General features: G+C 44.6%; 1 protein-coding gene across 6 annotated transcripts in view; it reads right to left on the bottom strand.

Moving 5' to 3' along the window:
• Nucleotides 1-19,144, bottom strand: part of KIF1B (kinesin family member 1B) — a 145,406-nt gene that overhangs the window by 109,696 nt on the left and 16,566 nt on the right. For all 6 annotated transcript variants that reach the window (XM_081955491.1, XM_081955493.1, XM_081955494.1 and 3 more), the window contains exons 3-7: nucleotides 14,206-14,282; nucleotides 9,081-9,260; nucleotides 4,198-4,263; nucleotides 2,585-2,763; nucleotides 29-140 (exon numbers count right to left, since the gene is read on the bottom strand). In XM_081955491.1, coding sequence (XP_081811617.1) covers nucleotides 29-140; nucleotides 2,585-2,763; nucleotides 4,198-4,263; nucleotides 9,081-9,260; nucleotides 14,206-14,282 — 614 coding nt within the window. The remainder of the gene's footprint in view (nucleotides 1-28; nucleotides 141-2,584; nucleotides 2,764-4,197; nucleotides 4,264-9,080; nucleotides 9,261-14,205; nucleotides 14,283-19,144) is intronic.

Genomic DNA, 19,144 nt, shown 5'->3' on the forward strand with positions numbered 1-19,144 from the left:
TATTTTCCAGGGAGACGAAATAGATTACCTTCTCGGTGGAAAGGTTGGTTTCACCATCGTGCTTCTTCTGAGTGAAAACTATGGTGAAGACAGCATGAGAGCGACTGCTGGTCTCGTTCATGTTGGTGGCCGCTACCGTCCTTGGGAAGGAAAAAGGGAAGGCATTTTTATGCTTAAGAGAATACAAAAGATAAAAGATAAGGCAAGAAGCTAAAGCAGAAATGTTTACATCAATTGCTTTACTCAAAGAGGAGAATATATTTATGGATTTTGTGCTTATGATGCAAAAAAACAACAACCCCGAAACATTGACTTTGGTTTTGCTGATTAGATAAATCTGTCCTCATAGAAATAGCACGTTATATACTAATGCAGGGGTCAGCAAATTGTGGCTCTGGAGCCGCATGTGGCTCTTTCCTCCCTCTGCTGCGGCTCCGTCACCGGTCGGCGCCACAATTTTGAGAGGAGCTTCTGGGGCGGAGGGGGAGAGAAGCACAGTGTGCCAGAAGAAGACTCTATGGCAAGGGGAGGGTTTTCCAGTTCTCTCCACAATTGATAGGGCTTTCGGTTATGACAGGTAGAGGGAAAAGTACGCCGCGCTAGGAGGAGACTCTATGGTGGGGGAACTGAACTTCTGGTCAGCTCCAGAATTGAACAGGGGGCTTCTGATTAGGACCTTTGTTGCTCCCGCTATTTTCTTTACTGTAGGAAACGGGTCCAAATGGCTCTTTGAGTGTTTAAGTTTGCCGACCCCTGTACTAATATGTAAAAGTAAAAAGTTGGGGCTGGAATGTTGTAATCTTGTACTGTGTTAAAAAGAGTCGGAAGTCAGCGCTTCTTTCTTTTTTCCTCTTGTACCTCATTATTTTCTTTTCTCCTCTCTTTTTCCCTATCTTAATTTCCTATTTTTATTTTTCCTTGTATTTGATACATTGATACAATAAAAGTTATGAACACACACACACACACTTCGGGTCAGACAGAGAATATTTCCCCAAGTATTCTCCCTTGTAAAGGGGAACAGATCTTAGCTAAATGGTGGAGCCACACAAACCAGAGGGTATTTTCACTTCCGGTTGATGTCGTGCCGATATCAGACACAGGGAATGCACATTCCCTGTGCTGATTTCTCCCTGTTTGTGGGCTCTGAGAGGAGCCAAAGTTGCCTTGTAGGGGCGGTGAAGCAAAGAGGGGCACCCTCTGAGGTCGCGGAGAATCGCAGCTGTCTCAGCAACGGCGATGACAAAAGACAGCCTGAAGATGGCTGCCACAAAGCTGGGACAATCGAGGAACAACTAAGTGGAGCTGGAGCAAAGTAGGTGAACAGTGACTGGAACTGGGGTAGAGGATTCTTTTTTGCCTTAAATCAGAGGGCATTTTCCATGAGAGGTGAGAAAGTTTTGCCTGCTTCTGTAATGAAGCTTCTTTTCCCCTTTCTTTTCAAATGCTTTAGGCACAACTAAATTTAAATTTTATAATCGCCACCAACATTAATACAATCACCGGAAGGAATTTAATAATGCAGTCTTTTTTCCAAATGGTCCTTTTTAATCAGTTTATAATGTAAAATACAAAAATGCAAAAACAAACAGTAGGAAAAATAGGGGAGAGAAAAGGGAAGGAAAAAATGTAGGGGGAAAAAGGGGAAAAGAAAAAAAAAGGCATTGACTCCCAACTCCCTTTGGTGCAGTAGAATAAGATAGTAACATCAAACCTCTACTTTTTACTTTTAGATAATAGTAACAAAATAGCCATTTCTATAACAACAAATCTATTGGTAAAGCTCAAAATCAACATTTCGTTTTTTTCCCACCTCAAGCGCAAAGTCCAGAAGTGGTTTCCAAGTACGGTAGAAACTAAAGTAATTATGGTTTTTTTTTTCTTTTATCAATGCTGACATAGTCCATTTGGACATCTCTGGCAACTCCCATCAACTTTTGCAGCCATAATAATGCACTCTTAGCAATCATTTTCTTAATAAGCCTGTTTTGATATAGCAAGCTGATATTTCAGTCGAAAAGTTCTTTTAGATCTAGAATAGCCAACCAGAAAATGTTCCCGTAAGTAAGTTTACTTTGATATTTCACCCAAATGGCGCAATCGTTATAATTCTGTTTGCAAGAGGCATCATTTCAATGTGAATATATTAGACTACCAACAGTGAGAAGATGATCATTTCACAAATCAAGATTTCAAATATTTCCTCCCCGTCCGGCCCCACAATTAGGTATGAAACTAGCCCTGGACTTAAGACCGCAACTGAGCCCAAAATTGAGGTTGCTATATCAAACATTAGTTAAGTGAGTTTCCCCTATTTTACGACTTTTCTTGCCACAGTTGTTAAGTGAATCACGTGACACACACCCCAGGACGCTGCGACGGTCATAAGTATGAGCCAGTTGCCAAGCGCCTGGATTTTGATCATGTGACCGCGGGGATGCTGCAAAGGCCGTAAGTGTGAAAAACGATCCTAAGTCGCTTTTTTTCGGTGCCGTTATGACTTTCAACGGTCACTAAATGAACCGTTGTAAGTCAAGGAGTACCTGTACAAGCTGCAAGAGCCCTGAAGTGCAAAGACACTAACCTCGCTTTATTCCCAGCATCCATGAGGTCTGCGATATCGGTGTAAGAAGTGACAGCAAGCTTGGACAGATCTTCCACATACGGCCCGAGCAGTGGGTGTTCCCGGACCCGCAAATTCCCTTTGTTTTTGGGGTTCAGCAAGTCTCGAACTCTCTCGCAGTAGATCTCCATGTAACTGACCTACAAGAAAGGGACAACAATAGAAAATTGTGACACGGGGGGGGGGGGGGGGAGGATTGCTAGTACAGGTAGATCTCAATTTACGACCACAATTGAGCCCAAGATTTCTGCTGCTGAGACATACGTTAAGTGAGTTTAGGAGCTCCATTTTGGCAATACCCTATTGCAGTCAGATCTCATTTGAATTATAGCTGAACTTTACCCCTGTTCCTTCCCTCTCCTCAGTCTGTGTCATAAATCACATTCTCCAATGAGGTGCACCCCTCACAAGCCCGCTGTAATAATCTGAGATCCGACTCTAGCCGAAGGTATGCATGGAATGCGCTCCCCTCACCCCTTTCTTCACCATGGCAATTTTATGAGTTGACACCAAGCATCTGAATTTTGATCACATGGCCATGGGGATGCTGCAACGGTCGTTAAGTGTGAAAAAGGGTCATGAGTCATTTCCCTCCCCCCCCCGTGCTGTTGTAATTTTGAACGGTCACTAAATGAACTGTTGTAAGTCGAGGACTATCTGGACAGAAGAGGCAGGTAATGGAAAGCAAAATGGGAGTTCCAAAAGTTGATTCATAAGTGCTGATTTAGAAAAACTCCATTATTCATCACAAGAGCACTTAGGGCCAAGACATCAATAAGTATTTTGAGAGCTTCTCTAGATCACTCAGGTATGTAAAGGGAAAGATGAGAGGAATTGCAAGAAGCGATGAGGTAAGGACCCACACAAATAGCTCTGAGGTCAAGGAGCCATCTTATATAAAACCGAGCCACTCTTTTAAGACTGCCCAAGATAGTTTCCTCTGAAGAACAGCTGCCATCGTCCACTCTTCTCATTTCTTGAAAAAGTTGGGTGTCACGAGAGGGGATCGGGAAGGGGCAAGAGAAGTGGTAAAAGTGGTAGAGGGGACCAGGGCCATCTGACAGTTATCAGCTGCCTTCAGAGTCAGAGATCAGTGGGTAGAACAGTTGGAGCCTGTTCCCGATGGGCGCATGTGCAGAACTGCCAGGAGAAGGGAACAGTTAAGGAACAAGGGTCGACTCGGAGTAAAGGCACAGGTGGACAGTGAATGGCTCCTCCCATACAGAATAAAGAGGAGCGAAAGGGGAGGGGAGTTTGCAGGAGACAATTAGTTTGTTTAATAAGTGTGAAGATTAGTGCCAAGTATTTTCTTGTACAGCTTTGGGTTTGGAAGGTATCGGCCTGGCAGCTCTCCAAGCCTGATAAGGTCTGTGGTTGTAAATTCACCCTTGAAAGACTGTTTGCCGGGACTTTGCTGGATGTGAATGAGAGGAATTCACATTATCTTAATAAAAAGGGGTTTTGTTGGAACAAGGAGTCTGCTTTGTGATTTTTTTCACCACGTTGAAAAAAAACCCCATAAATTTAAATCTCCACCAAGTCAACCTCTTCGTTCATACAGACAACCCGCTTACCTCCACGGAGTAAGATATATCCTCGTTGCTGTTGTCGTTGATCTTCTCAAAAAGCTCTTCGCAAAGCTAGAAAGAAATGGAGAAGCATCAAGCTAAAGTTATGCGAAAAGGAGAACCAGGATATTGGGTTAGATAGAACAATGCCACCTCGTTCGGCCACCCGCTCCAAAATGCATTGAGAGATTCCTAATTTAGCGTCGGCCAGCCAAAATTCATGAAAGGTAAAGCCTATTGGCACTTTGTATAGTTTCTCATGGTCACCCAAGTGGGAAAGCAGCTTGAGTAAAAGGAGGAAATCGGCCTTCAAAACTCTGTACATAGGAGGGTAAGCTCCAAGAATCACCTCAGCGAAATAGGTGGCATACAAGTCTAATAATCCGTGTGCGTGTGCGTGTCTATTACAGCATAACTCTGGAATGCCTTGAGCAATTTCAACCAAACTTGCTACACAGATGACTTACTCTCTGGACAAAAATGCTGTGGGGGTAAGATACCCCTAACATCCCTCGGAGTGTGTGTTCTGCTAAGATACAGCCTGTTGTGCCATAAAATGGCTTCTACTGTACAGTACAGTGGAGTTGCCCTGGTAACAGCTTCACAGTACTCCACCAGGGGTCTCCCTCTGGCAAGGGGGAAAATCCAACATTAGAAATTATGGTTGGTCCAGACATTTTCCCCCTATGAAATAAATACCTGGGCAACGTCGAGTTATCAACCCGTAAAAAAATAAAGATAATTGAAATTAGGAAATTTGGGTTGCAACTCCAAACGGTGATGATTACAGTATACAGAATAACAGAGTTGGAAGGGACCTCGGAGGTTTTCTAGTCCAACCCCTGCTCAGGTAGGAAGCCGTATCCCATTTCAGACAAACAGTTGTCCACTCTCTTCTTTAAAACTTCCAGTGTGTTGGAGCATTATGCGAAATCTTGTCTATTCTGGCATAAAGCGTTAACATTTATTGTTAGAAGAGTCCTTTGTACTTTATCCGTTTGGATACTAGGAATCGTAATTTTATATTCAAAATAAATATAGAAGAGATATGGTTTTGAAAATATTTGCCATGGCTTCCTTTCTTACAAATGCAGTGCCGAAACTTGAGTGTGAGCAAAAGATCCTAGAAGATCATGTCAATCAAAACACCACAACCTACAGATTTCAATAAAGGTAAGACAGTTGTGTCTAGGTAGACAGAGCGGATCGTTTCAATTTGTGACCAGTTCTTGTTCAGCACACACCCCAAAACAAAACACAAGCTTGTTCTGTTTTCAAGCAATCACTAACTAACTATGGTGTGAAGAAGTGTAGAAAAATCAGATTTTTCTATGTTTTGGGGTACAATAGTTGATTTGCAATTTGTGACCTCCCGAAATAGCTGTTGAAACAAATTGAGATACAGAGCATTAATATTAACTATATAATTAAACCAATGTTTATTGGACCCGTGTCCCTTCTGGCTTGTACTGGCATCCTGGGAAGTTACACGAGACTGGCTCCTGGGTCTTGTGAACGCTTCATTGGAGGAGGGGTCCTTACCGACCGCCTTGAAAGAGGCGGTGGTGAGGCCCCTACTCAAGAAGCCTTCCCTGGACACGGCGGAGCTAGCTAATTATCGTCCCGTCTCCAACCTTCCCTTTTTAGCGAAGGTTGTAGAGAGTGTGGTGGCACAACAGTTCCCACGTCACCTGGAGGAAACCGACTATCTAGACCCGCGCCAGTCCGGCTTCCGGCCCGGTCACAGCACGGAGACAGCCTTGGTCGCGTTAGTGGATGATCTCTGGAGGGCCAGAGATAGGGGCTGTTCCTCTATCCTGGTCCTATTAGACCTATCAGCGGCCTTCGATACCATCGACCATGGTATCCTATTGCGCCGGCTGGAGGGGGTGGGAGTAGGGGGCACCATTTTGCGGTGGTTCTGTTCCTACCTCTCCGACCGGACGCAATGTGTGTTGGCAGGGGAGCAGAGGTTGACCCTGAGGCCGCTCACTTGTGGGGTGCCGCAGGGATCGGTCCTCTTGCCCCTCCTGTTCAACACATACATGAAGCCGCTGGGTGAGATCATCCGTGGTTTTGGGGTTGGATACCACCTGTACGCTGATGACACACAGCTGTACATCTCCACCCCAAAGCACCCCAACAAGGCCGTCGAAATGATGTCCCGGTGCTTGGAAGCCGTTCGGGTCTGGATGGGGGACAACAGACTCAGACTCAACCCCTCCAAGACGGAGTGGCTGTGGCTACCGGCGGCCCGGTTCAACCAGTGGACCCCATCGCTGGCCATAGGGGGCGAACAACTGCCCCCCGTGGAGCGGGCGCGCAATTTGGGCGTCCTCCTCAATGCCCGGCTGTCGATGGATGACCATGTGGCAGCCGTGGTGAGGGGGGCGTTCCACCAGGTTCGCCTGGTGCGCCAATTGCGCCCCCTATTGGACCGTGACGCCCTACGCACAGTCACTCATGCGCTGGTGACGTCTCGCCTGGACTACTGCAACGCTCTCTACATGGGGCTCCCCTTGAGATGCACCCGAAGACTACAGCTAGTTCAGAATGCGGCCGCGCGGGCTATCATGGGGAGGACCAGGTACTCCCATATAACACCACTCCTGCGCGAGCTGCACTGGCTGCCTGTGGTTTTTCGGGTGCGTTTCAAGGTATTGGTTACCATCTTCAAAGTGCTTCATGGCACCGGACCTAGTTACCTGCGGGATCACATCTCACCTCATACATCCCTGCGACCAATCCGCTCCCACAGGGAGGGACTCCTCCGGGTGCCGTCCACTAAGCAGTGTCAACGGGCGGCGCCCAGGAGTAGAGCCTTCTCTGTGATGGGCCCAACCCTCTGGAATGACCTCCCCCCCCCCCCCGATATTAGAATTACTACGGACCTCCGCTCCTTCCGACAGAAACTTAAGACCCACCTGTTCCAATTAGCTGGCCTGGCTGATTTATAGTCCCACTTTCAACCTCCTGGCAAACACCTTATTTTGGGGTAATTTTTAAGGGTAATTTTAATTTATATTCAAATTTTAATCTATTGTACAGTATGCAACCTACCTCCTCTGTCTATTTATGTATATCTACCTATATTTTTGTATTTACATTGTTTTAACATGTCTGTACACCACCCCGAGTCCTGTTTAGGAAAGGGTGCGGTCTATAAATTAAAGATTATTATTATTATTATTATTATTATTATTATTATTATTATTATTATTATTATTATTATTATTATTATTATTATTATTATTTAATTAGATAATTAGAACTGCAGAAAAAACAATTGCTACCAACCTGCCTTCCATCACGTCAAAAAGAGGGCCGTGAAAATATCTACAGACCCTTCACATCATGGACATAAATTGTTTCAACTCCTACCCTCAAAACGACACTATAGGGCTCTGCACACCAACAACTAGACACAGGGACAGTTTTTTCCCGAATGCCATCACTCTGCTTAACAACTAATTTTGACAACACTGTCAAATAATTTACAAAGACTGCATTACTAATATTCTTCTCTTCCCTCCTAGTATCTATCTCTCTCCACTTATGACTATAACCATGTTGCTTGTATCTTTACGATTCAGATTGTTTTATTTGTTTCCTAGTATGATTTGATTGCTTATTAGTAACCTATGGCTATCACTAAGTGTTGCATCTTATGATTCTTGATGCATATATTTTATTTTTTCTTCTATGGACACTGAGAGCATATGCACCAAAGACAAATTCCTTGTGTGCCCATTCACACTTGGCCAATAAAGAATTCTGTTCTACTCTATATTCTATTCTATATTCTGTTCTGTTCTATTCTATCCTATTCTATTTCGGATTCTTTGACTTCCTCCCCCCCCCCCCCCCCCCCGAGGACCTCAAGCTTGAACACCTGGCTAGCATTTCATCTAATCCATACGCTTGAACCAAGCCCTGATCAGATTTCTCCTTCGTAGGTTTCATCAGATGGCTGACGTGCTTTTCAGACACAGGGCCAAAATTTTTGCTCTTAGTCCCAGAGGAGAAAGATTATTTGGATCAACTATTCACAAAAAAACAGTTATACGAGCTTAGTCTTTGCTCTTCCTATCTCCTTTATGTTGTTTTTTTTCCAACTAACTCAGCATTGCAGACTGGAAAATACTGTCTCTCCGTGCCAAAATGGCCCTGCCTTTTGAAATTATTTTAAGAAGACAGATGGACAAAAGACCAAAAAAGCATCGGAAGGAGTCTCTCATTTCAATGTTTCGTTCAAAATGGGCAGAGTGTATCCCAACTTCACTAAGAAGTGCAAAAGTAATAAACAAATAGAGCAGAAAAAAACAGTCGCAAAATCAACAAAAACAAAATCCAGAGTATTTGGATACCACTTTTCTGACTTAAGCATTGTTCAGAGGTCACATTTGAAGCAGGAAAAGGCATTCAAGAATCACAACCAACCACCAAAGTGTCACAAACGCACAATCTGGAAGGAGACGGAAAGTAGCAGAGGCATTTTTAATTTATTTATCAAATACAAGTCGATAAATACCCAGCGTTGCCCGGGGTATTTATTTATAGGGGGAAATGTCCGGACCAAGCGTAGTTTTCTAATGTTGGATTTTCCCCCTTATCAGAGAGCCCCCTTGTGGAGTACCGTGACGCTGTTATCATGGCAACTCCACTGTGCTGTACAGTAGAAGCCATTTAAAGGCACAACAGGCTGCATCCGAACAGAACACACACCCTGAAGAGTGTTAGGGGTGTCTTACCCCACAGTATTCTCATTATGCAGAGGCAACATTTGTTTGCAGAAGGGAAAAGCTGGAATATCATCCAAGCTTTTGAAAGGCTGATGCAAAAAACCCAGAATATTTGGGACCTGCAAATTAAGCAAAGATCCAGTTTACCTGTGGGATGATCCCTGCCTGGTTCTCCTCCTGTTTCCCCATCATGGTGTAAGATTTTCCGGCTCCGGTTTGGCCATATGCAAAGATACAGACGTTGTAGCCTTCAAAAGCATGGAGCAGCATTTCTTTCCCGATGTCATTGTAGACACGATTTTGAGAGGCAAAGCAAGGATCCTCAGGCTGCGGGGATTTAAGGTAAGATAAACCTTTACTGTCACGTTACTGTTTACTTTTTTTTTCTCTGAACACATTCACACACATTAAAAAAATGAAATTCTGATTCCCAGTCTCAAAAGAGGATGGATGGATGGATGAATAGTTAGGTGGATGGATGGATGGATGGATGGAGAGGGAGGGAGGGGAAGCATCTGGACTGATGCCTTGTCCTTTGACAACTAGATTCTGTAACAGCTTTGTATCATAAAGTATCAACCTTGTTAACTCTCAAGTCTCAAGACTTGATGAAGGAAGAGGTGATAACATAGGACAGGGGTGTCCAAACTTTTTGCAAGGAGGGCCAGATTTGGTGAGGTGAAAATGTGTGGGGCCGATCATTCAGCCTGGCATTCTTTGAACCCTTAACATTAAATGCGAATTAACTACCGTATTTTTCGGAGTATAAGACGCACCAAGATTTTGAAGAGGCAAATAAAAAAAAAGTTTTTGCACTCTCCCAAAAATGGCCCATTTTTCACGAAAATGGGCCTTTTTTTTAAAGAGCATGAATAGCCTTTAAGAGGCTTCTAGAGTGCTCCTGAGGGCTAGGGGGGGCAAAGTTGAGCAAAAAATGGCCCGTTTTTTGCTCATTTATGCCCTCCACAGCCCCCAGGATCACTCTGAAAACCTCCTAAAGGCTATGCGCAGCCATTTTGGTGAAGGGGGCAGAGTTTTGGGAGGCAAAAAATGCTGTATTCAGTGTATAAGATGCACCAGATTTTTAGCCTCTTTTTTGAGGGGAAAAAGATGCATCTTTATACTTCGAAAAATACGGTATTTTATGAAAGACTAAACAAATAACTCCAGTGGGGAGAAGAGGCTGCGGGCCGCTTGAAATTTGAAAAAGGGCCACATTTGGCCCCCGGGCCACACTTTGGACATGCCTGGCATAGGACAAGCTATGAAATTACTATGGCATAACCACATTTTACTATTTCTATATGTAGTAGAGGGCGCAAATTCCTAATATCAAACCCTTACAAATGCCTCCGCTGAGAATCAAGTGATTCTGAGTTTACTCCAATTTCCAATCTTTCCACATTACTATTTCTGGAGTATTCTGTGAGCTATAGAGGGTTGCCAGCTTAAAGAAGTGCCAGTCCTGCCCCAACCTTCATTGCCAACCTTTCAAGCGGGTCTTAATTGAAAAATATCAAGGGGCAGAAACTGGCACCTGAGCCAGACACCCCAGGACAAACGGCAGCTGTGTTTTACCAGCTTTACCAAGGAAAAATAAAAGCAGACAAAAGGCTTTAAGAAGGCAAGCGAGCTCAAAAAAAGCAAATGGATTGGGGGGGGGGGGAATGGCTTTTTAAAAACAAATAAATAAATAAAGCCTTTACGAGGGACATAATTTGGAGCAACAGCTGACCAGGAGAAAATTTTCCCCCCACTGAAGGAATAAATGAAGCAGAATGTCTCCAAACAAGGAGAAAAATCAACATTTTTACTTATTTAACAAGAGAAAGAAATGAGGAAGAAGAAGCAGGAGAGTTTAGAGGGTTGAACATAGAATTTCAAGGGGATTGAGGAAGGAAAGGACTCTCTATAAGTCCAGCAATGCCCTTAATAAACATTGGATTTCCAACAACCTGGTACAGTTAATATTGCTATTTTCTTCTTGCACTGATGATATTGAGACCTAGGAAAGAATGTCATAATTAGTACCGTTTCCCCCAAAATAAGACCTCCCCGGATAATAAGTCCAATCGGGCTTTTGAGCGCATGCACTAAAATAATCCCTCCCCCCAAAATAAGCCCTCCCCCAAAATATTGCAACGCAGCAGCCACCATGATGTGACCGCGCTCGTTGCCTCCTGCACTTCAAAAACAATAAAACCTCACCAAAAATAAGGCCAAGTGCTTATCTGGCATTAGATGCAGACCGCCACCGTATCATCTTGGAAATAGACAAAGCACAAAAGAAGTTGGACAAGCTGGTTTAAAGGGTGGAATTGCCAGTTATTAGGAGTTGTGTATTGGAGAGTTGTCTAGGCAAAACAACACCCACCTAAACGCTGTTTTCAAAACTCAGTTCCAAGGGAAGATACCAGCGGTGGTATTCAGCAGGTTCTGACCAGTTCTGGAGAACCAGTAGCGGAAATTTTGAGTAGTATGGAGAACCGGTAAATACCATCTCTGACTGGCCCTGCCCCCATCTATTCTCTGCCTCCCGAGTCCCAGCTGATCTGGAGGAAACGGGGATTTTGCAGTATCCTTCCCCTGGAGTGGGGAGGGAATGGGGATTTTGCAATATCCTTCCCTTGGAGTGGGGAGAGAATGGAGATTTTACAGTATCCTTACCCTGGAGTGGGGAGGGAATGGGGATTTTACAGTATCCTTCCCCTGGAGTGGGGAGGGAATGGGGATTTTACAGTATCCTTCCCCTGGAGTGGGGAGGGAATGGGGATTTTGCAGTATCCTTACCCTGGAGTGGGGAGGGAATGGGGATTTTACAGTATCCTTCCCCTGGAGTGGGGAGGGAATGGGGATTTTACAGTATCCTTCCCCTGGAGTGGGGAGGGAATGGAGATTTTACAGTATCCTTCCCCTGGAGTGGGGAGGGAATGGGGATTTTGCAGTATCCTTCCCCTGGAGTGGGGAGGAAATGGAGATTTTACAGTATCCTTACCCTGGAGTGAGGAGGGAATGGGGATTTTACAGTATCCTTCCCCTGGAGTGGGGAGGGAATGGGGATTTTGCAGTATCCTTCCCCTGGAGTGGGGTGGGAATGGAGATTTTGCAGTATCCTTCCCCTGGAGTGGGGAGGGAATGGGGATTTTGCAGTATCCTTCCCCTGGAGTGGGGAGGGAATGGAGAGTTTACAGTATCCTTCCCCTGGAGTGGGGAGGGAATGGAGAGTTTACATTATCCTTCTCCTGGAGTGGGGAGGGAATGGGGATTTTGCAGTATCCTTCCCCTGGAGTGGGGAGGGAATGGGGATTTTACAGTATCCTTCCCCTGGAGTGGGGAGGGAATGGGGATTTTACAGTATCCTTCCCCTGGAGTGGGGAGGGAATGGGGATTTTGCAGTATCCTTCCCCTGGAGTGGGGAGGGAATGGGGATTTTGCAGTATCCTTCCCCTGGAGTGGGGAGGGAATGGGGATTTTGCAGTATCCTTCCCCTGGAGTGGGGAGGGAATGGGGATTTTGCAGTATCCTTCCCCTGGAGTGGGGAGGGAATGGAGATTTTACAGTATCCTTCCCCTGGAGTGGGGAGGAAATGGAGATTTTACAGTATCCTTACCCTGGAGTGGGGAGGGAATGGGGATTTTACAGTATCCTTCCCCTGGAGTGGGGAGGGAATGGGGATTTTGCAGTATCCTTCCCCTGGAGTGGGGAGGGAATGGAGAGTTTACAGTATCCTTCCCCTGGAGTGGGGAGGGAATGGAGAGTTTACATTATCCTTCTCCTGGAGTGGGGAGGGAATGGGGATTTTGCAGTATCCTTCCCCTGGAGTGGGGAGGGAATGGGGATTTTACAGTATCCTTCCCCTGGAGTGGGGAGGGAATGGGGATTTTACAGTATCCTTCCCCTGGAGTGGGGAGGGAATGGGGATTTTGCAGTATCCTTCCCCTGGAGTGGGGAGGGAATGGGGATTTTGCAGTATCCTTCCCCTGGAGTGGGGAGGGAATGGGGATTTTGCAGTATCCTTCCCCTGGAGTGGGGAGGGAATGGAGATTTTGCAGTATCCTTCCCCTGGAGTGGGGAGGGAATGGGGATTTTGCAGTATCCTTCCCCTGGAGTGGGGAGGGAATGGAGATTTTACAGTATCCTTCCCCTGGAGTGGGGAGGGAATGGAGATTTTACATTATCCTTCTCCTGGAATGGGGAGGGAATGGAGATTTTGCATTAACCTTTCCCAGCCACGCCCACCAAGCCATGCCCACAGAACTGGTAGTAAAAATTTTTGAATCCCACCACTGGAAGATGCTTAAGCTTCTTGTCTCCCATTGTACTATTTTTAAGAATATTTCCAAAAGACTTGGGGGAAAAAAAGGATATTTCACCTAATAAGATATTTCACATTTCCTTTGTGAATCATTCATGAGTAAAGATATTTCTTGTGCAGTAGCTTACTTTATCTCAAAGGCAAAATATGGGTGTCTCTGAGACAGTTTCGCTGCAAACTTTTCCGGGTTTCTTTTCTGGGAAAACCTATATGGGAAACTCCTACTTTGTTTGATTTTTTTAAAAAACAGGTTTTGTGGAGATTTAACATTTTTATCTACATGGAAGCTTAAAATATTTAGTTGCCTGCTTTTTCCAATGCAAAGATTTTCATTTTCTGGATAAATCACAGGGCCCAAAGCGCTGTGAATAGGAAAATCCATTTTTTATCGTTTTGATCTTCGGAGAATAACTGATGGCGATACCTCAAAATCCAACAATTGTTGGAAGTCAGTAAAATCTCAGCTGCAGCTTCCACAAGGGATATGGGGGCTTCAGGGCCTAGATACCACTCTGCTTTCATGACTTTGTCTGCTAGGAGTGGAATTGGGGGTGGGGAGCAGTGCTCTTAATAAGCTACGCTAACTGAAAACTCATCTTTTACGGAGTTATAAACATTCCAAGAGGAAGTTTAAACATAGACTCCTACATGGAAATTGTTTGCTGTTCACATTCCTCCTCAGAGCTCCATGGGCTAATCCTCTCTCTCTCTCTGCAAAGCCATCCTTGGACACACTTATACCTCCTATGAAATTTAATATTTCTGATTCCAGGCTGGAAAAGGCATTTAGATCAAGGAGTAACCTTGGCTCTTAAAAAAGCTAAAATCGCAATAGAGGAGAAAAGCAGCTGTGGGCTGGAGGGCTGAAAAGAGAGAAATATCCACCCATCCAGCTACATCGGCTTACAGATCATACTTTCCAAAGGAATCTGGGTTCAAGACAACTAGCATTCTTACCGAGGTATGGGACCAGTACGAGTAGTCAAAGCTGAAGGATTTTGGCGCTTCTTTAGGATTCTTTGGATTCAGGATACCTGAAAGAAACAAACATACACATTTACCATCCAAGAACTCTGGGGAACAATCAGGGCAGGGAATGTACAATTCCTATCTTCTACTGAATGGTTTACTAAGTATTCAGCAAAGTATACTTGTCTTCCAAAATATGACTCATGAAAGATATGTCTATTACAAATGTGATGTGCAAAAATGTCATACACTGAAGATGCTACCTAGCTGGGTAGTGAAACGTCTGCAAGGACATAACCAAGTTCAGAGAGTGCCGAGAACTATCATAAACAACAGTAATACTTTCCTCAAGAAAGCCACATTTGTTTGAGTTGGGGGGCTGTATAAATAAATATTTCAAATAAATAGAACCAGTATTGCTTGGTAGACTTCTCAACTGCTAAATAATCCTGCTTGAACCCTATGGATTTGTTCATTTTGTTTCATTTTATCAGCCATTTTATTAGCTTGCTTTTCATATTGGTTCTTGTGGGAAGTCATTCGAAGTTCTTACCAGATTCCAGTTTTGAAATGCTAGTGAGCTATTCAGGAACTGAATTCACGGATATTTATTTATAAGACTTACATGCCCACCCCTATTAAGAAGCACAACTCCAGGTGGCTCACAACTGCTCTATACAACCCCCCACCACCACAAAAATAATAGTAAAATAATACAACCAAATGTAGCACAAGAGTCACTGGAATGCTTGGGAAATGTTTGGAAAAATCAAAAGCATTAAAAAAGAGAGACCTCACTACAAAATAGATACTATTGCCGATGACAGAAGCATAAACTTACAGGAACCCAAAGAAGCAGTTACCAACAATCAGTGTTGAAGATACTTTATCAGTTACCGTATTTTTCGGGCTATAAGACGTACCGGTGTATAAGACGCACCAAGATTTCTAAGAGGTAAGTAAGAAAAAAAGGTTTTGTCTTCTCAATTTTTTTTGCAAAAAACAGCTGGAAAATGGCCTATTTTTTGCAAATACGAGGGCATTTTTGCTTTCCCCTAGCCCTGCTGAAGCCTGTAGAATGCTTCTGGGGACTGGGGGAAGTAAAAAAAATGCCTCTGTTTTGGGGGGAAACGGTCCATTTCTTGCCCATTTTTCACAAAAATGGGATGCGGGGGCGGGACTTCGGGAGGCCAAAATTTGGCGTATAAGACGCACCAATATTTCCACGCTCTTTTTTGGGGGGAAAGGTGCATCTTATACTCCAAAATATACGGTATTCAGAAACTGCCGAACAACGATGAATCAAATTCAATTAGAGGCATATTGGGGGGGATAACATTTGACACAACAGATTAGCAAGGCTGCAGATAAGCACTTTCTACAGTCTGCCAAATGGAGTCAGAATTGTAAAAAAAAAAAAAAATCCACAGAAAGCGTGGAGACAGATAAGATGTCAAAAAAGTAGGCCATCCTACCGAGAATTTCTGGATTGGGGAATTCTTCTTTGAATTACAATGTAAGACCCAGATTCCCTCCCCTCCATCGGAGCCCCACAACGAAAGCTGGCACACATCCGTAACACACAGCTCAAGGGCTCCTGGGAAGTTCACAGCAGGGCATTTAAACCTATTTGGAAATGCGTGTTCCAATACGGAGATAAAAGGCTCCTGAATTATGGATTGGTTTTCAGACGCTCAACATCCTATGGAAGAACCAGAGTCAGCAATAAAAAGGGCCCAAGGAAGAAAGTAAAAAGACACGAGGGTAGCGTATTAAAAGGATATCTTTTTTTAAAAAAGACAGGGAGATCCATCGGCAAATGCTCTCCCCCAGGTCCTAAGGTCTCCAAAAAATGCATTTCTTTGTTTTGCCTTTCAATCTATTGTCATGTTTCTAAGCTGCCCAACTGAGCGGACTCTCAACGCAGCAGATTCGTAACAGAAAAATAAAGATTTCTGTCATGAAAAAATTACATATCAAGTTTGTGGGGAAAAAATAAGCTTAGAGGTGGCTAAACCTACCTCCCCACCCCCAACTTTGATATGTAAGCTCACTGCCCAACTATGAAAGAGGAAACAGAAGCGGAAAAAGGCTTCGCAAAAGTCTATGGAATTCACATTACTAATTTCTCTCCATTTATATCCTGTGCAAAGTTGGCCAAAATTTCCAGGTGACTTCCTGTACTTCTCGGACAATACGGACTCCTTTTTATCATTTAATCTGAATTCATCTTCAAATAATCTATGAAACCGACCGCTGATCCAGTGAACCATAGTAAAAACACACCATGGCATAAAACAGGGGTTCCCAGTTCTCGGTCCGTGGACCGTCACCGGTCCGCAGCATGCCAGAAACTGGGCCGCGCAAACAAGCGAAGCCCCATCCCCAGGATGAAGGCAGCATGTGAAACCGCACCCCCTCTGGTCCGCGGGAAAACCTCTCCCCACAGAACAGGTCCCTGGTACTCAAAAGGTTGGGGGCTGCTGACTTAAAAGAATGTACGAACGCACCTCTGTGTTCTGAAACAAAACACTTTTTAACAAGCTTACAATTTCTGGCTTGTTTCACTTAATGATATAAAGACAGTACTGTGAAGCAAAGGGACACCCACTGAATTTTTCACTGTTGTGGCTCACCAGCGGAGCAGACAGCAGAATCGGACAGTGAGGAGGCTGGGGAGGAGCATGAGCCAGTCCTGGAGTCTGGGGGAGGCTCTGATGAGGGCTCTGTGTCTGAGGCAGAGAGGGGGCCAAGGCCGTCTGGCAGTTCTCAGCTGCCTTCAGAGTCAGACATCAGTGAGGCAGAAGAACAGCTGGAGCCTGTTCCCAGTGTGCGCCTGCGCAGAGTTGCCAGAAGAAAAGAACAAATCCGAAATCAGGGTCGACATGGGAGAAAAGCCACAGGTGGATGGTGAATGGCCCCTCCCACAGGAAATAAAAGAGGAGTGAAAGGGGAGTGGGCTTTTGCAGGAAACAATGCGTGCGTTCGTTAGAGTCGTTTCAGGAGTGTGAAGATCTGTCCGTGAATCCCAGAAACTCTGTGCCAAGTCTTTCCTCGCACTGCACTGCGTTTGGAAAATATTTACATGACAGCTTTCCAAGATAGATAAGGTCTGTGGTCATAAATTCACTTTTGAAAGACTGTTTACCAGGCCTTTGCTGAATGCGAACGAGAGGAATTCACATTCATTTAATAAAAGAGGTTTTGCCAGGACCAGGAATCTGCCTCATGCTTTTTGGGGAAGCCTAGGTCAGAACGCGTACTACTTAGTATGTGAGGTGTATCTTGCAACAGCAACAAAATCAGAAAGGGTCCCTAATCTTTGACCGTTATCTGCTGTTTTTGCAGGCACTCCCAATACATTGCTACCAGTCACTACTTTGCAGTTTCTAAATTATCTACTGGTGCTCTATTCCAAAACAGACCTTCCATCCAAGGCAATGGAATGGGAACAGGATCCACTCACGGCCCACAAATAGCAACGGTTGCTATCGGGCCTCCTAAACTTGGCGATTTTGCCTTGAATGGAGTGCTATGCTGGGTTCTTAACTTATGAATGCTGACAAACAGGCGAAGGCCAAGATTAATATCACTTACACAAGGGCATCACGTGGGGAAGAGCTAGATATATATGTTGCTTTTGATAGCAACAGGGAGATTAACGGCAAAGCAAAGCAAACTGACAATTTGGGGATTCTCACACGGCAAAAAATCCCAACCAAAAAATTAGAAAGGGAGATATAGTTAAGAGTGAGTGTTCTGACCGAGGCTTCCCAAGAGCATGAAGCAAATTCCTTGTCCCGACAAAAACCCTTTTATTAATTGACTGTGAATTCTGCTCATTCACCTCCAGCAAAGTCTTTCCAGGGAGGATTTACGGTCACAGACCTTCTCTGGCTTGGAGAGCTGCCAGGCCGATCTCTGCAGAACTTGGCCAGGAGTCTCGGAGAGTCACGAACCAATGAAGCGAACTAAGTGTCTCCTGCAAACTCCACTCCCCTTTCGCTCCTCTTTTATTTCCTCTGGGTAATAAAATTCATTCATCGTCCACCTGTGGCCTTACTCCCAAGTCGACCCTGATTTCGGATTTGTTCTTTTCTTCTGGCAACTCTGCGCAGGCGCACACTGGGAACAGGCTCCAGCTGTTCGTCTGCCTCACTGATGTCTGACTCTGAAGGCAGCTGATAACTGTCAGACGGCCCTGGCCCCCTCTCTGCCTCCGACACAGAGCCCTCATCAGAGCCTTCCCCAGACTCCAGGACTGGCCCATGTTCCTCCCCTACCTCCTCACTGTCTAAATCTGCTGCCAGCTTTGCTGGCCGCTGGCAGGCCACAACAGTGAGGAAGGGGGCAGTCTGCCTTTGAAAGCTACAAATGGAGTAGCACAAGAGCTTTGCGCAAGTCAACTCTGGGCTGGAAAGTAACAAAAAGGCATCATTTTCAAGCAAATGTCAGCATTGTACCCATATACATTCATCTGTGGAGCCGTGATGGCATCCCTTGAGGTTGAAGGATATTTTAATTGGGATCCTTTCTAAACTAAAAAAAAAAAGCAGTGACTTGATTCCATTCAGAGCCCACAGTGGAACTTGGAAGTCAGCGATTTTCACTTCGTGCATTTCTATGGCAACAGCTTCATCTCATTTCACGAGAAAAGGAAAATTCAGAGCAAAGCATATTATCCGGATGAATTCGCTGGCGTGCATGTTAGGAACAGAGATATTTCAGGGGCTCCAAGCTGTCTTGTTTGGGTTTGTAGGGTAGAAAGAAGAGCTTTACGACAAAGGTAGTTTAGGTGCCCTTGTATAAGTGACATTAATCTTGGCCTTTGCCTAGTTGTCAGCATTTGTATATATGCATGGCTGTATATATGTATGACTGTGTATGTATGTATGTATGTATGGCTGTGAAGGTTGGACCATAAGGA

Source organism: Natrix helvetica (genome assembly GCF_964273705.1).
Source record: "Natrix helvetica genome assembly, chromosome: 5".
Taxonomy (NCBI): domain Eukaryota; kingdom Metazoa; phylum Chordata; class Lepidosauria; order Squamata; family Natricidae; genus Natrix; species Natrix helvetica.